Raw genomic sequence first — 21,431 nt, 5'->3', positions numbered from 1 at the left:
TGAAAACCACCAGAGACTGAAGAGCATGCAGAGACAGCCGTATCGTGTCGTCCCAAGACCCTTTCCTCTGATCCCACTGATCCTCCAAGCACTCCGGCAATGGTCTCATGTGCAGCCGTGTGTGTGGCATGAGGAAGATACAAGAGGCAATCGACCCCAGAAGAGAAGACACCGTCCTCACTGTTGTAGATGGAGCGGTCATAAGAGCCTGAGCCTTCCGAAGGAGTGATAATCGTCCCTCCTCTGAAGGAGACACGCTTGCTGACAGCGTATTGATGGAGGCTCCCAAGTACTGTATGCACTGGACCGGAGTCGGGACAGACTTGGACATGTTGATGTGCAACCCCAGCTTGTTCAAGAGAATGCACGCCTTCTGGAAGTGCGCTTGAGCTTCCGAGAAGGAGGAGACCTTGATCAACCAATCGTCCAGGTACGGGTGGACAAACACCTTGTTCTTCCTCAGATGTGCAGCTACCACTGCCATGCACTTCGAGAATGTTCTGGGCGCAGACTTCAGCCCGAATGGCAGTACTGTGTACTGATAATGATTGGCACCAACTTGGAATCGCAGGAACATCCTGTGTTTGTGTGTAATGGGCACATGGAAGTACGCTTCCTGTAGGTCTATAGCACATAGCCAATCTCCCTGTTGCATCCGAGGATAAATCTGATGCAACAACAGCATGCAAAATTTCTCTCTTCGAATCCACTTGTTTACTTGTCGCAAATCCAGAATGGGTATGAACTCGTTCTTGTCCTTCTTCCGAACCAGAAAGAACCGTGAGTACAGACCTCTTACCCTTTGAGACAGAGGCACGTCTTCTATTGCCCTTTCCCTTAACAGGGTATCGGCCTCTGCCTTGAGCTTACGCAGCAGAAACTGCGAGCTGACCAGTGGAATTGCCGGAGGCGGGCTGGTGAACCAAAGACTGTATCCATTGCAAACAATATTCAGCACCCACTTGTCCAGAGTAATTTTTCTCCACTCTGCCAGAAAAAATTGTACGCTTTCCCACACCGGAGTGGGTAACAGATGCAGGGAAGTAACCGCTCAGGGCCTAGACCCAGCCGGGCCTTTGTTCGCCGCTGCGGACGGCTGGCCGCCTCTGCCCTTCTGGCTCTTCTGGAAGGGCCTCCGGAACTGCTGCTATTGTTGTTGCAGCTGTCTCGAAGCCTGCGCTAGCCCTCTGCCTTGCGCCCCGAACAGTCTCTGGAACAGGGCGGTTGGTCTTCTTCTCCTTGGGCTTCTCCAACCCGACAGCCGTCAGGGTCTCGACCTCCGCTTTCAGGCGGGCCATCTCGTCGGCCGCATGCTTGCCAAACAGCGTTTCCCCCGAGAAAGGCAGGTTGGCCACCCGTTGTTGAGCCTCTGGCTTGAGGATGTAAGGCGAAGCCAAGCGTGGAGCAGTTGGTTGACACCATGGCAGTACCCATGAGCCACCAGAAGAGACATCAGCAGCCGCGCTGATAGAGTTGGTTCGACACCAACATCCCCTCATTCAGAATCTCCTGAAAGTCCTCTTTCTTCTCTCGAGAAAGGGGTTCAGCGAATTGCTGGAGGGACTCCCATAGGGCTCGATCGTATCGCCCTAGCAAAGCTGCGGCACTTACAGCCTTCGTTGCAGTAGACGCCGTCTCACAGACTTTCCTGCCTGCAGAGTCTAACCAGCGGCTCTCCTTATCAGGAGGTACTGTAGACGACGGGAGGAGCCTGGAGGGAGCCGCCTCGTCTCCGCAGAGGTGAAAAAACAACTCCATGGCGGGCTCTACCAATCCTGGTACTAGCGGCAGCAACGGTCGAGACAGGTGCTTTTTATTTAACGTCTCGAAAATCACGGATGTCGTGGGCGTGGGCACAGTCACCGGGATGCCCAGCTTAGCTGCACCCCTCAGCAGAACATCTTGGAATGAGACGATGTCGTCTACCGGCGACACCCTCGTCCCAGGGGATTCCGACAAAGTCGGCGAGTATTCCCTGGTCTCAGAAGAGTCCGTGTGGGATCTTGATTTGCGCCTCCTGTGGCGTCGTCTTGATCTCGTCGATGACCGGTGACAACTCCGCGATCTCTCCCTCCGACCGGAGCGAGAGCGCGATCTCCTCGGCTTCTGGCGCTCCACAGGTCTCAAAGGAGCAGGAGACTGCGGCCTGACCGGGCGCCTCGGATACCGTGGTAGTAAAGCCGTACTCGGCGGAACCGCAGGCAGTCCATGAGGAGGCAGCAGAAGATGAGAATGAGGAGGCGGTGGCGGAAGCAGAGGCGGAGTGGGAGTCCGCGGCGGAGGTTCCTTGGGCAAGGGAGGAGGAGGGGTAGGCGACCTCGGCTTAGGAGGTGTATATACCTTGGAGTACACAGAGCCCTGTGACTCCCTCTTCTTCCTAGGCGGAGGCGATGGAGAGGCAGTGTCTCCTATCGGCGAAACGTCACTGGCACGCCCCAGCGGACCCAGAGGAACTCCTGGCGCCAGAACTCCTTCTGAGCTTCTTTGGGGTCGAAGAACGCCAACTCGACCTCGAGGAATGAAGTCTCAACGTTGACCGGCGCCATCGTCTCGATGTTGAATCTCGCCTGGACGGCGAACGTCTCCTCGACGGCGACCGTCGTCCTCTCGACGTCGAACGTCTCCTCCTTGACGTCGAACGCCTTATCCTCGACTGTGAACGCCTTCTGGACGCCGAGCGTCCCCTCGACGTCAAACGCCTGAGGGTCTTCGATGTCCTCCTCGACGCCGACCTCCTCTTCTTCGCCTACGGCGAACGGCGGTGTCTCCTCGACCGCGAGCGCCGATGCCGGGCCGAACTCTATTGACGTCGATGACTCGACGACGCCGATGGCGACGTCGGCCTAGTCAGTCCCCTCGACGTCGAATGTCTACGCCGCTTCGACCCAGAGCCCTGGGGAGACGGGGAACAGACTGCTGTTATCCCTCTCGACGCCGTCTTCGACGCTATCGACGCCGGCGGAGGATGGGGACGTTTGCCGGTCTTCCTGCCCCTGGGGGGCCCCCCAGAGGCCTCAGCATGGGCAGATGGAAGTATGCCTAGACCCACCTTGTGCCTTCAGTCTCCTATCTTCCAGGCCTTGGAGCCTGATCTTCATCCTCTCTCGCGGGGTCCTGGTGGAGAAGGTCTGGCAAATGTCACACTCCTCCGGGACATGAGATGAGGGTAGGGAGATGATGCACACCTCGTTTGGGTCCGTCTTCCTCGAACACTCTGGGAATTTGTCAAACAAAGCAGGCATTTTGACAAATAAAAGAGTGCTCAAGACACACACAAGGAAGAAAACACCAAAGTACTTCAAATGAAAGCACTCAAACACTTGAAAAATGAAAAAATCTCTAAATAAACCCTTGAAAGGGAGAGCTCAATGCTCCAGGGTCCTGCTAGCAGGAGCCGGAAAAAAGAACTGAAAGTAAAATGGACCTTCTGTGCATTCTGGGATACTGAGAGTGTTCTGGAAAGTTCTCTTAAAGGCACAGTATCCTGTTTTGAGCCACATAATGGCAGCCTATGGGGCTTGTCTGTCCACTCCTTCCTCTCTATCATTCCAGAGGCTTTTGTTGGTAAAGGAAAGTTTTTCTCTGTGGAGAAAACTGAAACCAGTCTTAAACCTTGGAGAAACTGAAGTAACCGAGCTCTCCAACTGTGAGTACGCTCCTAGTTACAACTATGACCAGTAGGAAAGACAAGAGGAAAAAATATGAAAAAGAAAACATGCTGATGATGGAGAGAAATGAAAGCTAAAGTAAGAAAAAAGATAGAAAGAGAAAAATCTATGTAAAAGTGAAAATGACATGAAAATATAGATTGAAACTATAGATCAACAACCAAAACGACGTAGGGACTAAGCCAGCAATTGAATGTACATCAATGCAGCAGTAACTGGAATGCTCCCTCTGACACATGAAAGATCCTTAAGAGTTTTATTTACTTTCTCCAGTAACAGATGTCATTGGACGAAACCGGTCCTGGCTTGCTTGTGTTCTGGTCCAAGGAGGACCTCGCTTGGCAGTTCCGGCTGGACGGTTCCCATGAGGAGCAGGGTCAAGACTGATTTACATCTGGCTGGGTCCAAACTGAGGTGGCATGGTGAGCAAATGAAAAATGGGTTGGAGAGCTACCCTGAGTTATTGCCACTGGTTAGACTTATTGCAAGCAACGTCCCTCACCTTTGTGTGTTTCATTTATTTTACAAAAATGATCATTCCACTGATTTCAGCACAATGAATGACAAGATAGCAGCACAATGAATGACTGTATCTTGCTCTCCAGTGGCTGAACCTGGCCTCCACCTACAAGGTGGCCCAGGTATACAACCTGTGTCTGCCCTATCTGGCACTTGGTGGCCTTGATAGTGAGACCTGCTTTCTGCAGTGCCTCTAACACTTTCCTCAGGTGGACCAGGTGATCCTCCCAGGTGGAGCTAAAGACAGCTATATCATCAAGATATGCTGCACAGAAGTCATCCAGCCCAGTGAGAACATGATTAGCCTTTGGAAGGTGGCAGGTGCATTTTTCAAACCAAAGGGCATTACCACAAATTGATAATGCCCACCAGGGGTAGAAAATGCTGTTTTGGGCTTGGCATCCTCAGCTAACCTAATTTGCCAATACCTAGCTGTCAGGTCAAATGTACTTAAGTAGTTGGCAGAAGCCAATCTATCTATAAGTTCATCTGCCCTTGGTATTGGGTGGGCATCAGTCTTAGTGACTGCATTGAGACCTCTGTAGTCTACGCAAAACCTCATCTCTTTCTTACTACCCTGGGTGTGAGGCTTTGGCACTAGAACTACTGGACTAGCCCAAGGGCCATCTGAGGGTTCAATGACTCCCAACTCCAACATTTTCTGCACTTCTGTTTTGATGCAGTCTCTAACATGATCAGGCTGCCTGTAGATTTTACTTTTAACTGGCAAGCTGTCACCAGTGTCAACCTCATGGGTACACCAATTGGTTTGACTGGGTGTTAGAGAGAACATATGCCTGAAGGATTGAAGAACTTGTTTGCAATCCTTCTGTTAATGTTCAGAGAGGCTGCCACAAAAGACAACACCATCTACTGATCCATCATCAGGATTCTGAGTGAGCAGGTCTGGGAGAGGGTCACTCTCTTCCTCCTGTCCCTCATCTATGGCCATGAGCAAGCTCATGTCCTTCCTGTCGACATATGCTTTGAGCCTGTTCACATGAAGCACCCTGTGGGGGCTCCTGGGAGTTCCAAGGTCTACCAGGTAGTTGACCTCTCCCTTTTGCTCAAGGACTGTGTGGGGCCCAGACCATTTGTCTTTGAGTGCTGCTGGGGCCACTGGCTCCAACACCCACACCTTCTGTCCAGGCTGGTATACAGTCAGGACAGCCTTTTGGTCATGCCAAGTTTTTTGGAGTTCTTGGCTAGCCTCAAGGTTTTTGGAAGACTTTTCCATGTGCTCAGCCATCCTGGAGCGGAGACCAAGTACATAGTCCACTATGTTGGTTGCAGGCTTTTTGAGAGGTCTCTCCCATCCTTCCTTCACCAAACACAGAGGTCCTCTTACAGGATGTCCATACAAAAGTTCAAAATGGCTGTAGCCAACCCCCTTTTGTGGGACTTCTCTATAAGCAAATAAAAGGCAGGGTATCAGGACATCCCATCTACGCCTGAGCTTTTCAGGTAGTCCATGAATCATCCCTTTTAGGGTCCTGTTGAACCTTTCAACAAGCCCATTGCATTGTGGATGATAGGGTGTAGTGAACTTGTAGTTGACACCACATTCCTTCCACATAGCAGTTAAGTAGCTTGACATGAAGTTTGCACCTCTGTCAGAGACAACCTCCTTAGGGAAGCCCACTCTGGAGAACACTCCAACTAGGGCTCTTGCCACAACAGGTGCTGTAGTGGTCCTAAGGGGAATAGCTTCAGGATATCTGGTGGCATAGTCCACCACCACCAGTATAAACTTGTGCCCTGATGCTGTCTGGGGTTCCATTAGACCAACGATGTCAATCCCCACTCTTTCAAAGGGCACCCCCACCACAGGCATTGGTATAAGGGGGGCCTTTGTTGTGCCACCTGACTTACCACTGGCTTGGCAAGTGACACAGGAGCGACAAAACTCCTTGGTATCCTCATTCATGTGGGGCCAGTGAAAGTGTGAGACAATTCTGTCCCAAGTCTTGTTCTGGTCTAAGTGACCTGCAAGGGGAATCTCATGGGCCAAGGTGAGAAGGAAACCTCTCAGAGACAAGGGGATGACCAGCCTCCTGGTTGCACCAGGCTTGGGGTCTCTTGACTCAGAGTATAGGAGTCCATCTTCCCAGTATACCTTGTGGGCACCTGTGGCGTTCCCTGCAGCCTCAGCAGCAGCCTGCTGTCTGAGGGGTTCAAGAGAAGGGCAGGCTTCCCCAGGTCTGCTCTGGAGTGTCCCCCTGAGCCCAGAAATTCAACTTGATCAAGTTCAAATTCTTTAGGCTCAGTTTCCCTCAGTTCCTGTAGGTCAGCCTCCTCTGAGACTTGATCCTCAACCTGGGGCAAGGGGGAAGGCAATGCCTTAACCCTCCTGCTCTTCTTCTTGGAAGGTGTCTGGTCCATTGTTCCAGGATCCAGCACCTGTTCAGTGGGGCATCTTCTGGCCTGTGACCTAGTCACAGCAAGCACATGTGCTGGCAAGCCTAACATCTCCATGTGAGTCCTCTGCTCCACTTCTGACCATTGTGATGACTCCAAATCATTGCCAAACAAACAATCCACTGGGAGGTCTGAACTAACTACAACCTTCTTTTGGCCATTTACCCCTCCCCAGAAAGCAACAATCGCCATACTATGACTGGTAGTGACGTTGCTGGCATTGGTCACCAGGAAATCTGTACCTGGCATGATCTGTCCAGGGTCCACAAAGTTAGGTGTCACCATGGTGACACTGGCACAAGTGTCCCTATAGGCCTGAGCCATTTTGCCATTTATCAAAGGTGTCTGCCTGTATTTGCCCAAAGTATTGGGACTGACATCAGGGGATATATCCATATCCCCTGTACAGACAAGGACAGCCTGAGTGAGTGTGCCAACTAAGTTATCATACCCCTCAGAACCCAAGGTTAACCCAACTAATCCCTTGGGAGGTGCACTACCACTGCTGACTGTACTAGAGGGTGCAGTTGCCTTAGGGGCTGCAGTGGCAGGAGTTTGCCCTCCTTTCTTGGTGCACTCACTAAACCAGTGAGTTTTACTTTTACAGTATTGGCACCACCTTTTTGACTGGCCTTCTTGAGTCTTCTTCTTCTGGGAAGCCTGACCCCCACCCTCTTTGGATTGTTGGGGACCTGTCGAAGACTTCTGGTCATTTTGTTCACCTTTTGCATCTTTACCCTTCTGGTCTGCTTTCTTCTGACCACCCTGGTTCTGGCCCTGGTTCTGCTTAACCCTTGTTCTGACCCATCTGTCTGCGTTCTTTCCCAATTCTTGGGGAGAGGTCAGCTCTGAGTCAACAAGGTGCTGATGCAACAACTGGTTCTGACAATTGTTTAAAATCTGTTCCCTCATGATCAGATTGTACAATCCTGTATAATCAGTAACCTTACTGCCCAGCAACCAGCCCTCCAAAGCCTTAGTGGCACAATCTACAAAGTCAGACCAATCCTGAGACTGAGTTTTCTGGGTATCCCTGAACAGCAACCTGTACTGCTCAGTGGTTAGGCCAAACCCATCTATCAGTGTATTCTTCAGGACTTGGTAATTGTTAGCATCCTCAGCTCTAGTAGTGAGGAGATTATCTCTACCTTTACCTTCAAAGGAGAGCCACAAGACAGCTGCCCACTGACTCTGGGGGACGCACTGGACAGTGCAGGCCCTCTCCAAAGCAGTTATCCATTTGTGGATATCATCCCCTTGTTTAGGTTTAAAGTATTTTATTAAGGCATAAAAAAAACACGGGGAGGGGAGCAGGAGGTCAGGTAAACATACAGTACAAGAAGCAAAACGTTTCAGCGAGTCAGAAGAAAAAGAGGGAGGCAGGATGCCCCAGAGGGTAACAAGGCAAAAACATAAGGCAATAAGGCATTGTGAACAACCCCTCTGTAGGCCCCCACTCCCTAGTCAAGGCCAAGCCAGAGTAGCACTCTGCGACACAGCAAAAGAGAAGCATACCGTTCCACCAGCCCCTCGACCCCAGAAAAGAAGGAGAAAGAAAAGCAAAGGAGGAAAGAAAAGGAAACAATACCCCAACATCCCGTCCGAAAGTCAGCATTAGAAGCATATAACCCCACTTCCCACCCCCAACCCCCGATACCCAATCCGCACAATCACTCCGCCGCTGGCGCCGGCGGTGTCAGCCTAAGGAGGCGCAAGTACCGTGGACACGTTAGCTCGCGAAATTCCGTGGACAGCAGTGCCAAAAAGGGATGCCAGAGCTCCTCAAACTGGTCAACATTCCCAGCCACCGTTAGCGATATCTTCTCCATGCCCAGTACCTGCCAGAGCCTATGCAACCAACCAGTGATAGAGGGGGCAGTGGGGGTGCGCCAAAGGACAAGTATGTTCTGAACGGCGGAGCCTAGCGCAATCGCAATCTGCCTGCCCCTGCGGGATTTCAGCGGGTACATCAAGTCATTGGGGAGGCCAAGCAAGACATATGCGGGGAAGCGCGGAAGCTCAATCTCAAAATGCCTATCCACCTCATCTAAGACTTCCTTCCAGTAGGCCGACAGTACCGGGCACTCCCAGAGAATATGCGTGAGGGTGCCCTCCTGTCCGCAGCCGCGCCAACAACCCTTATCGCCTAGTTTGCGCATCTCGTAGAGCCGCTCCGGGGTGTAGTACCAATAGGTGGACACTTTAGTGAAGGTTTCCGTCAGCCCAGTGTGGTACGCAGAGTGCCTCGCCCGATACGCAATCTTGTCCCATTCCTTGTGGCTCAGGGTCCTGCCCAGTTCCCTGTGCCAGCGCTCCCTCCCTGGGTTATGGTAGTGAAACGGCGGGGGTTGGAGAAATTTATACAAATCAGTGATGAGTTTGGCGTCCGAGGCCCGGGTCACCAACCATCGCTCATAGGGCGTAATCGGACGGGCAGCGACGTCACGCACTGGGGGTTGAAGAGCCCAGTGGCGGACTTGCATGTAACGCAGTCTGTCCCCTTCCGTCAGGCCAAACTCCTGTCGGAGCTGCTGGAAGGGGAGCACGCCCTCCGGCCCGTAGATCTGGAAAAGCGCCCTGCATCCCGCACTCACCCAGTGGGAAAAGGCCCCCGGCTCCAGACCCGGAGTGAAGTCCGGGTTGCCAGCAATGGGAGTGAACGGCGACGGAAAAGTGGTGAGCTCCCGAAGCTCACACACCGCGTCCCACACTCTTAGCGGGACCCGGGTGATAAAGGAGGCGTAGAGATTAGGCGGGCGATGAATGCGCCTTAGGAACGGGACCTCCTGGAGGGTACGGCCTGCAACTGCCTGGTCTTGAAAGAGCCAGTGTTTGTCCGATTCCCACCGGCTCCACTCCACCAGGTACCGGAGCTGCGCCGCCTGAAAGTACTTCCGGAGGTCCGGGACTCCGAGACCTCCCGCCTCCGGGGCAAGCATGGAGAGGACCCGCTTCATCCGAGGCTTACGGCCCTGCCACACAAAGCGGGAGATGTCTGCCTGCGTCTGCCGTATCCAACCCACCGGGGGCTGAAGAGGTAGAGCGCGAAAAAGATACAGGATCTGGGGCAGTATCGTCATCTTCACCGCCGCAATACGGCCCAGCCACGAGAGTAGGCCCTTGTTCCATCGGCCGAGTTCCTCCTTTATCTTTTTGCCCAGAGAGGAATAGTTAGCTGCGACCATGGCAGGCAGGGTGGGAGCAAGCAAAATGCCCAGGTAAGGCACCGTGGAGGAGGACCACTGCAAAGGGAAGAGACTTTGAAGTTCCCGCCTGGTGTCGGCAGAGAGCGACACATCCAGTGCAGCCGACTTGGCCATGTTCATTTTAAAGCCCGCAACGCGGGCAAAAGCGTTCAGCTCCTGGACGCAGGCAGGGAGTGACCGCCTGGGGTCATCTAGGGTCAGCAAGACATCGTCCGCGTATAAGCTGACACTGTGTGTGTATTGCCCCATCTTCACCCCAATAGCGTCCGGGTTGTCGCGGATCCTCTGCGCGAACGGCTCCATATAAAGGGCGAAGAGGAGCGGCGAGAGGGGGCAACCCTGTCTCGTGCCGCGCTCAATGGAGAAGCTGTTGGAGCTGTGTCCATTGACACGCACTGACGCCGACGGTCTCCTATAGCAGTTAAAGACCATAGTGCGGAACTTCTCGCCGATCCCCAGTTTCCCAAGGACCAGCTCGAGGTATGGCCAATGAACCCTATCAAAGGCCTTTTCCGCGTCGACCGATAGCAGCATCCGCTCCCCCGGGACGCGTGAGGCCTTTTCCAGCACGTGCGTCACCCTCTTCGTGTTGTCGACCGTCTGCCTACCGGGTACAAAACCGGCCTGATCCGCCTCCACCAAACCTGGTAAGTGTAGACCCAGTCTGGCCGCCAAGATTCCAGTGTAAAGCTTGAGGTCCACATTTAGGAGCGAAATGGGCCGGTACGAGCCGCACAAGGTCCGGTCCTTCCCCGGCTTGGGGATAACCGACACCGTCGCCGAGAGGAGGTCCGGTGGGATGGCACCCGGTTCGGAGAAGGAGTTGAACAAGCGAGCCAGGAGAGGAGCCACAGTGGGACAGAAGGTCTTGTAGAACAAGGCCGTGTAGCCATCCGGGCCCGGGGCTTTACCATGCTTCAGCCGTGCGATCGCGGAGATGACCTCCTCCACGTGAATGTCCCTCTCTAGGTGGTCCGCCTGGGAGGGGTCCAAGGCCGGGAGGGTCACGGAGTCCAGATAGGCCTCAGCCTCTCCCGGTGGGGAAGGTTCTGAAGCGTACAGTGCCTCGTAAAAGGATCGGAAGGTATCTGCCACCTCCGCGTCACCGGAAACCGGGATCCCATCCACTCCCACCAGCTCCTTCACCACATTGCGTTGCTGCGCAGCCCTGAGCCTATGGGCCAGGAGCTTACCGCACCTGTCTCCGCCGGTGTAAAAGGCATGTTTCAGGCGCAGCGCTGCATACTCCGCCCGATCTAGATCCAACGCAGAGAGGAGTTTTCGTGCCGCCTTCAGTTGCTTCCAAACACGAGGAGCCCCCGTCCGGCGGTGGACCTGCTCAAGCTCCCTAACCTGCACCGTCAGTTCTTCCCTCTTGCGCTGGCGTTCCTTGTTTTCCGCCGAGGAAATGGAGATAAACTCTCCCCTGACGACTGTTTTCAAAGCTGCCCACTGCGTAGCCAGGGACGTGTCAGAGTTGTTATTGTGGGTCAGGTAGTCCTGGATGACCTCCTCCACTCGCCTCACCACCGATTTCTTATGGAGAAGCGTGTCCCGAAGCCGCCACATCTCTCTCGAGGGGGGGGGCCGCCGGCCACGCAAAGACTCCGGAAACCGGCGTATGATCGGACAGGGACAAGACCCCGATGTCCGCCGCCGTGGCGGCCGAGCGAAGCGGGCCGCTCACCAAAAGATAATCCAACCGCGAATAAGTGCGGTGTGCGTGGGAAAAGTAGGAGTAGTCCCTATCGGTGGGATGCATGGTGCGCCAGAGGTCATGCAGGTCCATCTCCGCAATCTGGTCCTGTACCGCCTTAGAAAGCTCCCCTGTCTGCGGAAAGCGCTGGGCAGACCTATCTAGAGTGGAGTCGAAGACCATATTCAGGTCTCCCCCCAGGATGATATGGCGATCGGGCGAGGCAGTAACGTCCACCAACACCGAGTCCAGGAAACGATCCTGGTGGTCGTTTGGGCTGTAAACCGAACCAACCGTAAAGGTAACACCTCCTAAGCGCATGCGATACACTAAGAGCCTCCCCTTCTGCTCAGCAGGTTTATACAGCACCTCCCCCCTAAAGGAGCTGGCTAGAAGAATGGCCACCCCAGCGGTCTTAGTCGCAGCAGAGGAAAAGAGTTGCGTGGGGAACTTGGCAGAGCGCAACCTATGGCAGTCTCTGGAAAGTAAATGGGTCTCCTGCAGGAGGCAGATATCCGCCTGCGACCCCTCTAACAGGGAGAGGATCGCCCTACGCTTCACGGGATTATTCAGACCCTTGACATTAAGGGTCACTACTTTCAGGGGTGGCATCGCCTCCAGGGAAACAACGCGCTATGCAGCAGGCGGGGGATCAGCGGAGGGGGCACGCGGGGCAGGGGCGCAGGGAAGGCCAGAAGCGGCATCGTACGCGTTCGGACAGCTTCGGACGGGACCCCCCCCACAACAAACCAACAATGAAACCCCCCCAAAACCCACTTATGGCAACCGGCCAAAACAAAAAGCAGAAAACAACACCCCATAGTCTCAGTCTAGCCCAAATGGGCGAGTCTGCAGAAAACAGTCAAGTGGACGTCCAGCCACACACCACACCCCCGCCCCCCCAGCCCCTAGACCAGCATCGGTAAAGCTAAGAGCCTCTCCCCCCGGAGAAAAGTTAGGCCGTTAAGGCCACACCAGTAGATTCAGGCAAGTTCCTGGCCGCAGTCCTCAGGGCCTCCGCCATTTCAGCTCTGATGGTGGGCGAGTCTGGGCGACTCGCTGGCGCTGACGATGGGCGCCTTCTCGACCTCCGTCGGCCCCGCCGCTCGGGGCGCCTCCATGCGGGTGTAGCCCCTTCCTCCTCCGTAGCAGTAAGACCCAGCACCCCGCAGACATCTTGTAAGGAGCGCAGCTGATGCAGTACCCCATTCCATCGAAAGATAAGACGGAAGGGGTGACCCCAGGAATAGGCTGTCTCGTGCTCTCGCAGAAAGTCCGTAGCGATGCGGAAAGACCTGCGCTTTTGCAGTGTGATGGCGGACAGGTCCTGATAGAGCGCCACAGGTCTGTCGCGGAAGGTCAGTGGCTGCTTCCTACGGGCCTCCGTCATGATGCGCTCCTTTAGGGGGAAATCCGGCAAGAATGCCAGGATATCAGGCGGGGGTGCCGATGACTGGCGTTGGCGGCCCACCCTGTGTGCTCTGTCAATGCGGATGGGGAAATCCGCTCCTTCCTCCAAGATGTCGCGGAACAGGTCCTGCAGATAAGCCACCAGGTCCGCACCTTCATCGGCGGATGGAACACCCCGCACTCGGATGTTATTCCGCCTGGACCTGTTCTCGAGGTCCTCCGAGTGGGCCTGGAGCTCGACACATTGCTCCCGGAGGCGGAGGACGTCCTGTTGGAGATGGGTTATCTCCTCATCGCGACGTTGAGCCGCCGTCTCCACAGTATCGACCCGTTCGCCCAGGCCCTCGACTTCCCTGCGCACCTCCCGGACCTCTCCAGCCACTTCGGTCTTAAGAGTCTGAAATTCCTCCTTGAGGGAGCTGAATAAGTCCTCCATGAAGGACCGCGTGACCGGCGGCTCGCCCGCAGTTGCGTCCGTTGATGCCCGGGAGGCCCCCGGGGACGGCTGCGTCCTGTCGCGTAGTTGCTGGGACCTGCCGAGCATTTCCGGCAAGGTGCGATCTCCCCGTGCCGCGCCACGTCTTCCAGTCATCTTGGGGCCCGGCAAAGCCCAGGGTCAGTTGCTGTAGGCGAGCGCCGCCGCTCGCGGGCACCAGATGTGAGGCCCTCGCCGAGGACAAGGGTAGTGCGTCACAGGCGACAAAATGGCGGTCCGGGCATGGGCAAGACGGCCCCCGGGCCAGTAGGGCAGGCAGCAATGTCCGAAGTGTAGGCCTCCCGCCTCGTGCTCCCAGGGAGGGCAGCAGATGAGTCGGTGCCAGAACGAGTCGAGGCCCCTGTGTGAGAAGGGCGCGGGCAGGGGTCACCGGGCTCAGCCACACAAAGACAAGATGGCGGGAGGGTGGGACCCAAGAAGGCAGCCCGGGCCAGCAAGTCCGTGGGCAACTCTCAAATGATAACGGGTCCGGAAGGTATGAAACCGGTGCCTCCCTCCATCACCAGTTGATTTGCCCGGCTCGGGCACTGCTCGAACTCCGCCATCCAGCGCCTCCAGGCGCGGAGTTCGCAAGGCGTCACCCTTCGAGACCCCGGGTAGGGGGGGGATCGCCGGTGCAGGGCTAAGGTCCGTCGCCCAGCAATGGTGCCTGCCACCAGGGCACCGGCCAGGAAGCCACCTCACTCCGCGGAGTCCGTCTAGTCCGCTCCCTCGGGATCTCCGGCGTTCCGCTTTTCAGCACTCGGGCCAGCCAAGGCGCGCGGACAGCGCCGCACTACGCTCCGCCTCCAGGCTCTTCTCCTCGGGGCGACCCGGGCTCTACTCCTCGGAGCGATCTCCAAATAAACTTTTCGGGAACTTCCCCCGGGGCCCCAGGAGTCAAAGTGGCACCAAAATGTGCCCCAGGAACTCCGGCACAGTTCCCTCGCCCGCAGTGCAGCCGCGGGGGGAGAGAAGCGCAGGAATCGGGGCTCGAGCTGAGCCGGGCCGGAGGAGCTACGGGAGGAAGCGTCCGCTCACCCCGCCATCTTGGCCACGCCTCTCATCCCCTTGTTTAAAGGGGGGCACTATCTTACTTAGGTGTCTAGTGTCTAAACTCCTGTCTTTTTCTCTTGGGAGAATGCTGCCACCAGTGATATCTAACCCACTTAACTTTTGCTCTCTAGCAAAGGCAAGCCTCTCTTTGGCCAGGGCAAGTTCTTCCCTTTCAATCCTCAGATTGGCTTCCCTCATCTTAGCTTCATGCTCCCTTCTCTTAGGGGATGACATCCCTCTATGAGAAGAGGTCTGAGAGCCATTGGTTTGAATGGATCTATTAGAGCCTCTTGATAGAGACCTAACTCGTCCATTCCCAATGTTAAGTCTGCCTGAGAGTGGCCCTGGGGGTCCCCCAAATCCATTCTCATGCCTACTTAAGTTGGTCCTAGTGAGTCTGCTGACTTCTACCTGACCTGTTTCTGCCTCATCCCCTGATAACTCATCTTCCCCCCCCTCCTCAGCACTATCTGCTGCCTGGAGGTGTCGGTCAGGGTCACCATGGGTTCCCTCTAGGGGAGGCATGTTCCCATCTGGATGGGAAGGATCTGTGTTAGCAGCCCTCCTAGCATCATAAGTCTCTAGGAGACCAATCAGAAAAGGAATTGTAGGGTTAGAACCCTGTTTTAGCTTCCTGGATGTACAGATTTGTCTCATCTCTTGGAAGCTAAGAGCAGCATATCTGGAAGGGACCTGTGGAGGGTCAACAACCACAAGAGGGGTCTCAGAAGACTCTCCGTGGTTAGACATGCTTCTAGTGTGGTGTAAGTGATGCACCTACCTACACTATTTGTTTGCCTACTGATCCCTTGCTAAGAGTTGTAGTCAAGGTGTGCTAAGCCTTGTTAAACTACAACAGCTGGTTCAGTAGAACTCAGAGTATTCTAAGCTAAGTTATATGTACCTTAACTTATGTGATCTTTCACAAAGATATTCTTAGGATACGTGTGGTAAAACAACAGCAAGCTCAAATCCCAACCGCTCCTCACCAATGTGAGAAGTTGGCCTGATATTCAGTGTTCACTATTCTAGTGATCACTATGTATCAGTCCAAACAACCCTTATGGTGATTGGTTGTAAGTCAACCTTATAGACCAGCTATCCTAGTAGCATGGATACAAGCAGTCTTCGGGCTAAACTCTAGAGGGCGTGTTAAGCCAGCTGTTATACCATCACATATACCCCTTGAACACCAAGTGAAAGGACACCACACAAGTGTTATGAAAATAAACAGTGTATTTATTTAGATCACAACAGCCCTGTACTCTTTATGAGGACAGGGTACTAAGCACACAACAAAACTCTTACGAAAATACTTTAAGTTGCACAATTTACACAAATGCCCGAGGGGCACGGAAAACCATATACTATGGAAGTGGAATGCGAAATTACTAGTAGGTAAGTACTGGACTAATAGGCTTTGGAATCGCTAGGACTACGTTACTGAACCTTCAGATTACTAGTAGGAGGCCTAGGGGACTCGGGTGCAGAGTGTGCACTCTCACGCGGGATGCGGGACAAAGTCTATGGAGGCTAGTAAAAGCAAAGTTAGTGTTCTCGGGCGAACCCGATAAGGTAGGTTGAAAATGAAAGTGGATCTGGACCCTTGGATAGTGAGGCTATGCTGGGGCACCGAAATGCCAAAGTTACCTAGCCCAGGGGCTGCGGCTGCATAGGTCTGAAAAGACGTCGGAAACCTTCGTTGACGAACCAGGAGCCTGAAAGAAGGAGTTGCTGGCAGGCGACCAGTGAAGATTGTTCGATGGATCCAAGCCTGGATCGAAGATGGAGGACACCTGTAAGCAGAGGGGACCAAGTCCCGAATCACTAGCCAGTGATTGTGTGGGCACCAGGATGGCACCGGGCGAAGTCACCTCGACCCGGTGAGTGGGCGACGCTGGGCTCTGCAGTCTCACGGACCAGGAGGCGTTGTCGGTGACCAGGATGGAGGTGTGAGCTGTCCCACGATGGTTGATGCTGTCGACGTCGCTGGACCCAGGATTGTGGCAACAAGTCTTGGCAAATTCAAGCCCACGCGGTGGACCTAAAATGGCGTCTGGAGTGGACTAGGAGGGTCCGGGGTGCTCCTCTTTTGGAAGGGAGCAAGGGCCAGTCTGGAGCAACCAGACTAGCAGTGGTGATGTCGTCGGTCGTCGTCGGGAAGGCCACAAGCCAGCGGGCTAGTAGCCAGACAACGCGGTGAGCAGCCAAAAAGCAGAAGGGCCCCACGCAGATCTCGTGGATGCTGGGGGGCTGGCCTTCGGTGCTGGAGCTGCTCAGGGTCGGGGCTTCTCGGACCCCAAAGCACTCACCAGAGGATCCCTCAGCGGTCGTGCTGGATAGAAGTCGTGCAGTTCTGATGATGGCCGGTCCCTCGAGGTCTCGTCGCACCTACGGTTCTCAGCTTGGCTGTAGAGGTAGGTAGAGGTCAGAGGTGCCAGGGAAGCCGGGTCTCGTCGAGCTGGTCAGTCGGATTCCGGAGGAAGGACGTGCAGCAAACCGCAGTGTTCTTAGATGGTGCCTGCGGGTGCAGGGTGACTACTCCTTAGCCACAAGGGAGAAATCTTGAGAAGAAGTCGAGAGTTCCTTTCGTAGAAAGTAGTTTCTTGATTCAAAGATGATCTAATTTGGAAGGGTCCCCGCTCCTGCCTTTATCCTAAAGAAAGGGGTGGGTACGCGACTAGGTCCTGCCCTAGGGGTGGGACCAGGAAGGGGGGTGGTTACACCCCTCTCCCATGCCGGACTTTCCCCAGGCCAGGGGCTGGTGTGCCCCTGGAACTGGTTCTAGCCGGCAGATGCGTAGTGAGCACCGGGGTGCCACTTGCAGTCACCTTCCTGTAAAGCCCTGCCTACCCAGGATACACAAAACCCTGTCTGGGATGGTGCTAGCACCGCCCCCGACAGGAAACCCTTTGTCCAAGCTCCCCTCGCTGGAAGAACTCCCAGCTGCAGGGGGTCAGACTTGTGTCTGTGGTGGCAGCATCCATTTTGTGATGCTGAGGCTCGAGTTAACTTTAACCGGGGTTCACAGTTACATACATGTCGTGTCCCTCTAGAAGGGTGGAATGCTAACCCCGTCGCCAGAATTGGCGAGGGGTTAGTAGTCCAATTCGTATGACACCTTACTCGACATGTTTTGATAAAGCGATACCAGAGATAGCATTTAACCGCGAGGATTATAATGCACTTAAGAGTATATGGTATGCGTTATCATGGAACAGCTATTAGGACTTGGTTCCGCAAGCTGCAAACGGGCTCAGCTCATGCCAGAGCACCATCTCACACGATTCCAAGCACTCTGCCTTCAGGATTGTCAAGGCCTGCCATAGGAGTGACTGATAGGAATCTGTGTGTCCATTTTTAGGGTTAGATATAGGTATACTATATCTAAAGCAAAGGGTGATTACACCACCTTGCCCCAGCTGTCGTGCAGCCAGTTGTGTCAGATTTAGATGGCCATCCAGGGGTGGCATAATACATGCTTCAGCCCCTGGTAGGCCCTGGGTACACCTATGCCCAGAGTTACAGGGTCTGATAAGGTGGCCCAGTACCAATTGGATAATGCACCTAAGGTACACGTGTCAATTTAGTGAGAGAACAGCTAGGCTGTGGGTCTGATTAGCAGGCCCACAGCCAGAGAAAGTCGTAAACCAGTGAAACAAAAGCAAAAAATCTGGGTGATCATAGGATTGCAGACCCTACTCTCCTACAGTCTCCATGAAACACATTTTATTCCAATTCATGGTGGGTGATGGAGTATTCAGACTAATCTACAGTCGGGCCCTACACTGAAATGAATACACCTCTGCCCTTCCGTAATAAAATAATTGAGAAAAGTGGCCATTTGGAGGGCAAGAATAGATCAGATGGTGGGTTCTTCCACATCAGGTCAAAAAAATTTACAGATACAGAGCAGAGCTTTGCCATGTTTAAATAACAGAATGACCAAACAGCCCCACCAAACCGATACAGATCCAGCAATAAGGACAGCAGGATTAACAATCAAAAGAGCAACACCACAAGGACTGTCATGTGCACCAAACTGCATCAGTCCAATGTCCTGTAAGAATTTATGTCTACTTTTGCAGGCTATAACTAGGTTATGTTTCACTAACTTCCGGTGACAAATATAAATGTAAACACAACTCCGATGTAAATACAGTCCTACATTACACAATTACCTGTAATTACCTGTAATGTATGTTTTCACTCTCTCTGAAAGAGATTTTTGCTATCAGCATGGTTGTTGTATACTTTTTTTAAACACATGTAAACTGAATTCTGAATATTAATTCGCCTATGTTCTGTTTCCATGCTACTCTTTTTTTTACTTTTGTAAATATAATTACATTTTAGGGGTATAATATAGAATATACCAAAATAAAAAAAACTTACTGTTGCATCTAGAATGTTTCCTTGTTCCAAAATAATAGCAAGACCTTCTTCTGTTTTTACCAACTGAACAGCTTGTTGGTTTCTGGGGTTTCTTTTTTCTAGTTTAGCGTGGCTTGTTAATGTTGGCAAAGTTTGCAACTGTGTCCCACCTCCAAAGTGTTTTTTCAACGCACAAGTAAAGGCATCCACTGTTTTCTGACATTTATCGACAAAATGTATGTGATGTAGGCAGCTTTTCCAGTTACGAGCTTCCATGTGTTCCTTTAATGAAACAACAATACAATTCACACAGAGGTCCAACGGGAAACCAAAAATGCCAGAGCTAATTGCAGGGATTCCAATGGATTTGTGATTATACAACTCTGCAAGCTCGAGACTTGCTTTAATACACTTTTTCAACAAGCTTTCAGCCGAAGCTGGGGTAAATTCATGCCAACGAGGCCCAACTGCGTGAATGACCTGTTTGCAGGGTAAATTTCCAGCAGGTGTTATCGCTACGTCCCCCGGCTTCAGTTTTCCTTGACTCTTAACAATATTGTCACTTTCAGTTTGCAGTTCTGGGCCTGCAGCTTTCAAGAGTGCTTGGGCCACACCTCCAATATGTTTCAGGTCTTCATTTGAAGCATTCACCACCACATCAACAGGGTGCTTGGGCAGGTCATCGTTGTAAACCCCTACAACTATTCCGCCTTGCAGGTTGACATGGTAGCTGGGAAGGCCTGCCTCCACCTCGGAATACTCTTCGCATTCCTCTTCGTTTTTTGCCAACCTCACGTAACAGTTGAATTTTTGTTTCCCTGTAATAAACAACATCTCCTCCGATTTTTGGGAGAATTTCTTGGCACCTGGTTTATTAATAGAGAGGATGTTTGAATGCAGTGAAGACAAGACTTGTTGGACCACCCCGGCCATCTCCTGCACATCTCTCCGTGGACCAGACAATAAAAGGTGTCTCTTCATAGTTTGAAGGTTAAAATCAATTTTGATGTTTTTTTTCTGAATTTCAAGGAACACTTGCTTTTTCTCCTCTTGCAGAAACTGTGCCACCACTTCATACATAAGAGGGATGGACTTTTTAATTTGAGTGTTCTCGTCAATAAAATTAGAAACCTGATGAGAGATTTCTGTTACAGCTACTGAATATCCAATGATTACAACTCTATTTTCCTCAATCTCAATTAATACAGCTGGCCTCTCTGAATTGAAGGTTTCCAATAAACTACTTCTTAGCGTATGCCATTCTTTCATTTTGATTACAGAGCTGTCTTCAAGGTCAATCCATGTGTGGATTATAGACTCTTTGATTTGCTTTTCAGCATCTTCTATAGCCTTCTGCGAGTTCCCTTTCAAGAGCACCATTGTGCTCTCAGTCTTACAAAACGCATTGATTTTTTTATCTGTTAGGAAGATGTAGGAAAGATCATCATTATCAACTTGCTTAATAAAGCGCAAAACGTAAGGGTTAAGATTAAGTGTTTTTTGTTTTAAAGTTCGCTCCCATTCAAGTATCTTACTTTTAGCAACAGCCACCTCTAGTGGAAGGCCAAAAAACGTAATTCCGTTTGTTGAAACCTCAAATGCCATTTCCATTTCTGGGAAGGTCTTGTGGATATCCTCATCTACTTTGTCACAGCACAGTATTGCATACTCTGATGGCGAGACACGCAAGTGTTCACAGATACTTTGAGCTTTCCTTTCAGTTTCTTTTGTGGTCTGTTGTAAAATTTCCTTGAATCTCAAGTCCATTTGGACAACGTTTTCCAGAATTCCTGCCAGACCAACTTTGTTACTGCTGACATCAGGTATGATAACTTCAACTCCCACTGCACTAGTCACTTTCTCCTTCATAACCTCCCACATCTCTCGATCCACTGAATGCTCAATAACTTTAAATGTTTCCATTATGCTGGAGAACTTCTTGGGAACCTCTTCGTCCCATGTTTTAGCAACTTTGAAGAGAATCATCCTCTGCTTAGATAAGGACGCGTCAGGCACAAGAATGACCTCTGTGCAAGGAGTTCCTGACTCAGGCCAAGTTAGTTCACAGTATGAAGCTGACATTTCATTTTTTAAGTCTTGCAACGATTTTTCGTCTTTCTGAAGATAGTGCCACATATACGGACTTATAGGTAATCGAATTAATTCAGGAAGTTTCATGACTGGTCTTTCCTTTCCGTATAAAGCAGAGTCCAATGCGAGGTAGTAGGGATAGACAGACACTGTTTTTCCTTTCATCATATGTGGTTCTGCCAAGACGGTGGTAATCACTATAGAAAGAAAAAATAAAGATCACCAATTTACTCAAATTGTGCAAGAGGATTATCTATTGTATGCTTCACAGGATATTCAACATTGTGGCTCCAATTATGAGTAATGTGGATTTGTGTGTCAGGGTGCAGTAAGGTCAGAATAGACGTTTAGTGCCGGTATCAAGATACATAAATTTGTCTATTACAAGTTAATCCCCACAGAATGCTGAATAATCAATGAGACCTGTTTTTTCTAGGTCAAATTCAGCACTGGATACCAAACCCCTGTGGTATACTGGTCATACCTGCCACCTGCTCTGAGCAGGTGATAAATGGGAG

The 21,431-nt window shown here is 52.2% G+C and overlaps 1 protein-coding gene across 1 annotated transcript in view; it reads right to left on the bottom strand.

Moving 5' to 3' along the window:
* LOC147732881 (protein mono-ADP-ribosyltransferase PARP14-like) overlaps positions 1-21,431 on the bottom strand; it is a 1,341,877-nt gene that overhangs the window by 1,092,614 nt on the left and 227,832 nt on the right. The window contains exon 7 of the mRNA XM_086957426.1: positions 18,844-21,110. Within this exon, the coding sequence (XP_086813552.1) occupies positions 18,844-21,110 (2,267 nt within the window). The remainder of the gene's footprint in view (positions 1-18,843; positions 21,111-21,431) is intronic.

This window comes from Lissotriton vulgaris, chromosome 2_1, assembly GCF_964263255.1.
Source record: "Lissotriton vulgaris chromosome 2_1, aLisVul1.2, whole genome shotgun sequence".
Classification (NCBI taxonomy): domain Eukaryota; kingdom Metazoa; phylum Chordata; class Amphibia; order Caudata; family Salamandridae; genus Lissotriton; species Lissotriton vulgaris.
The sequence above is the reverse complement of the archived record's forward strand: the minus strand, read 5'-3'. Positions and strand labels throughout refer to the sequence as shown.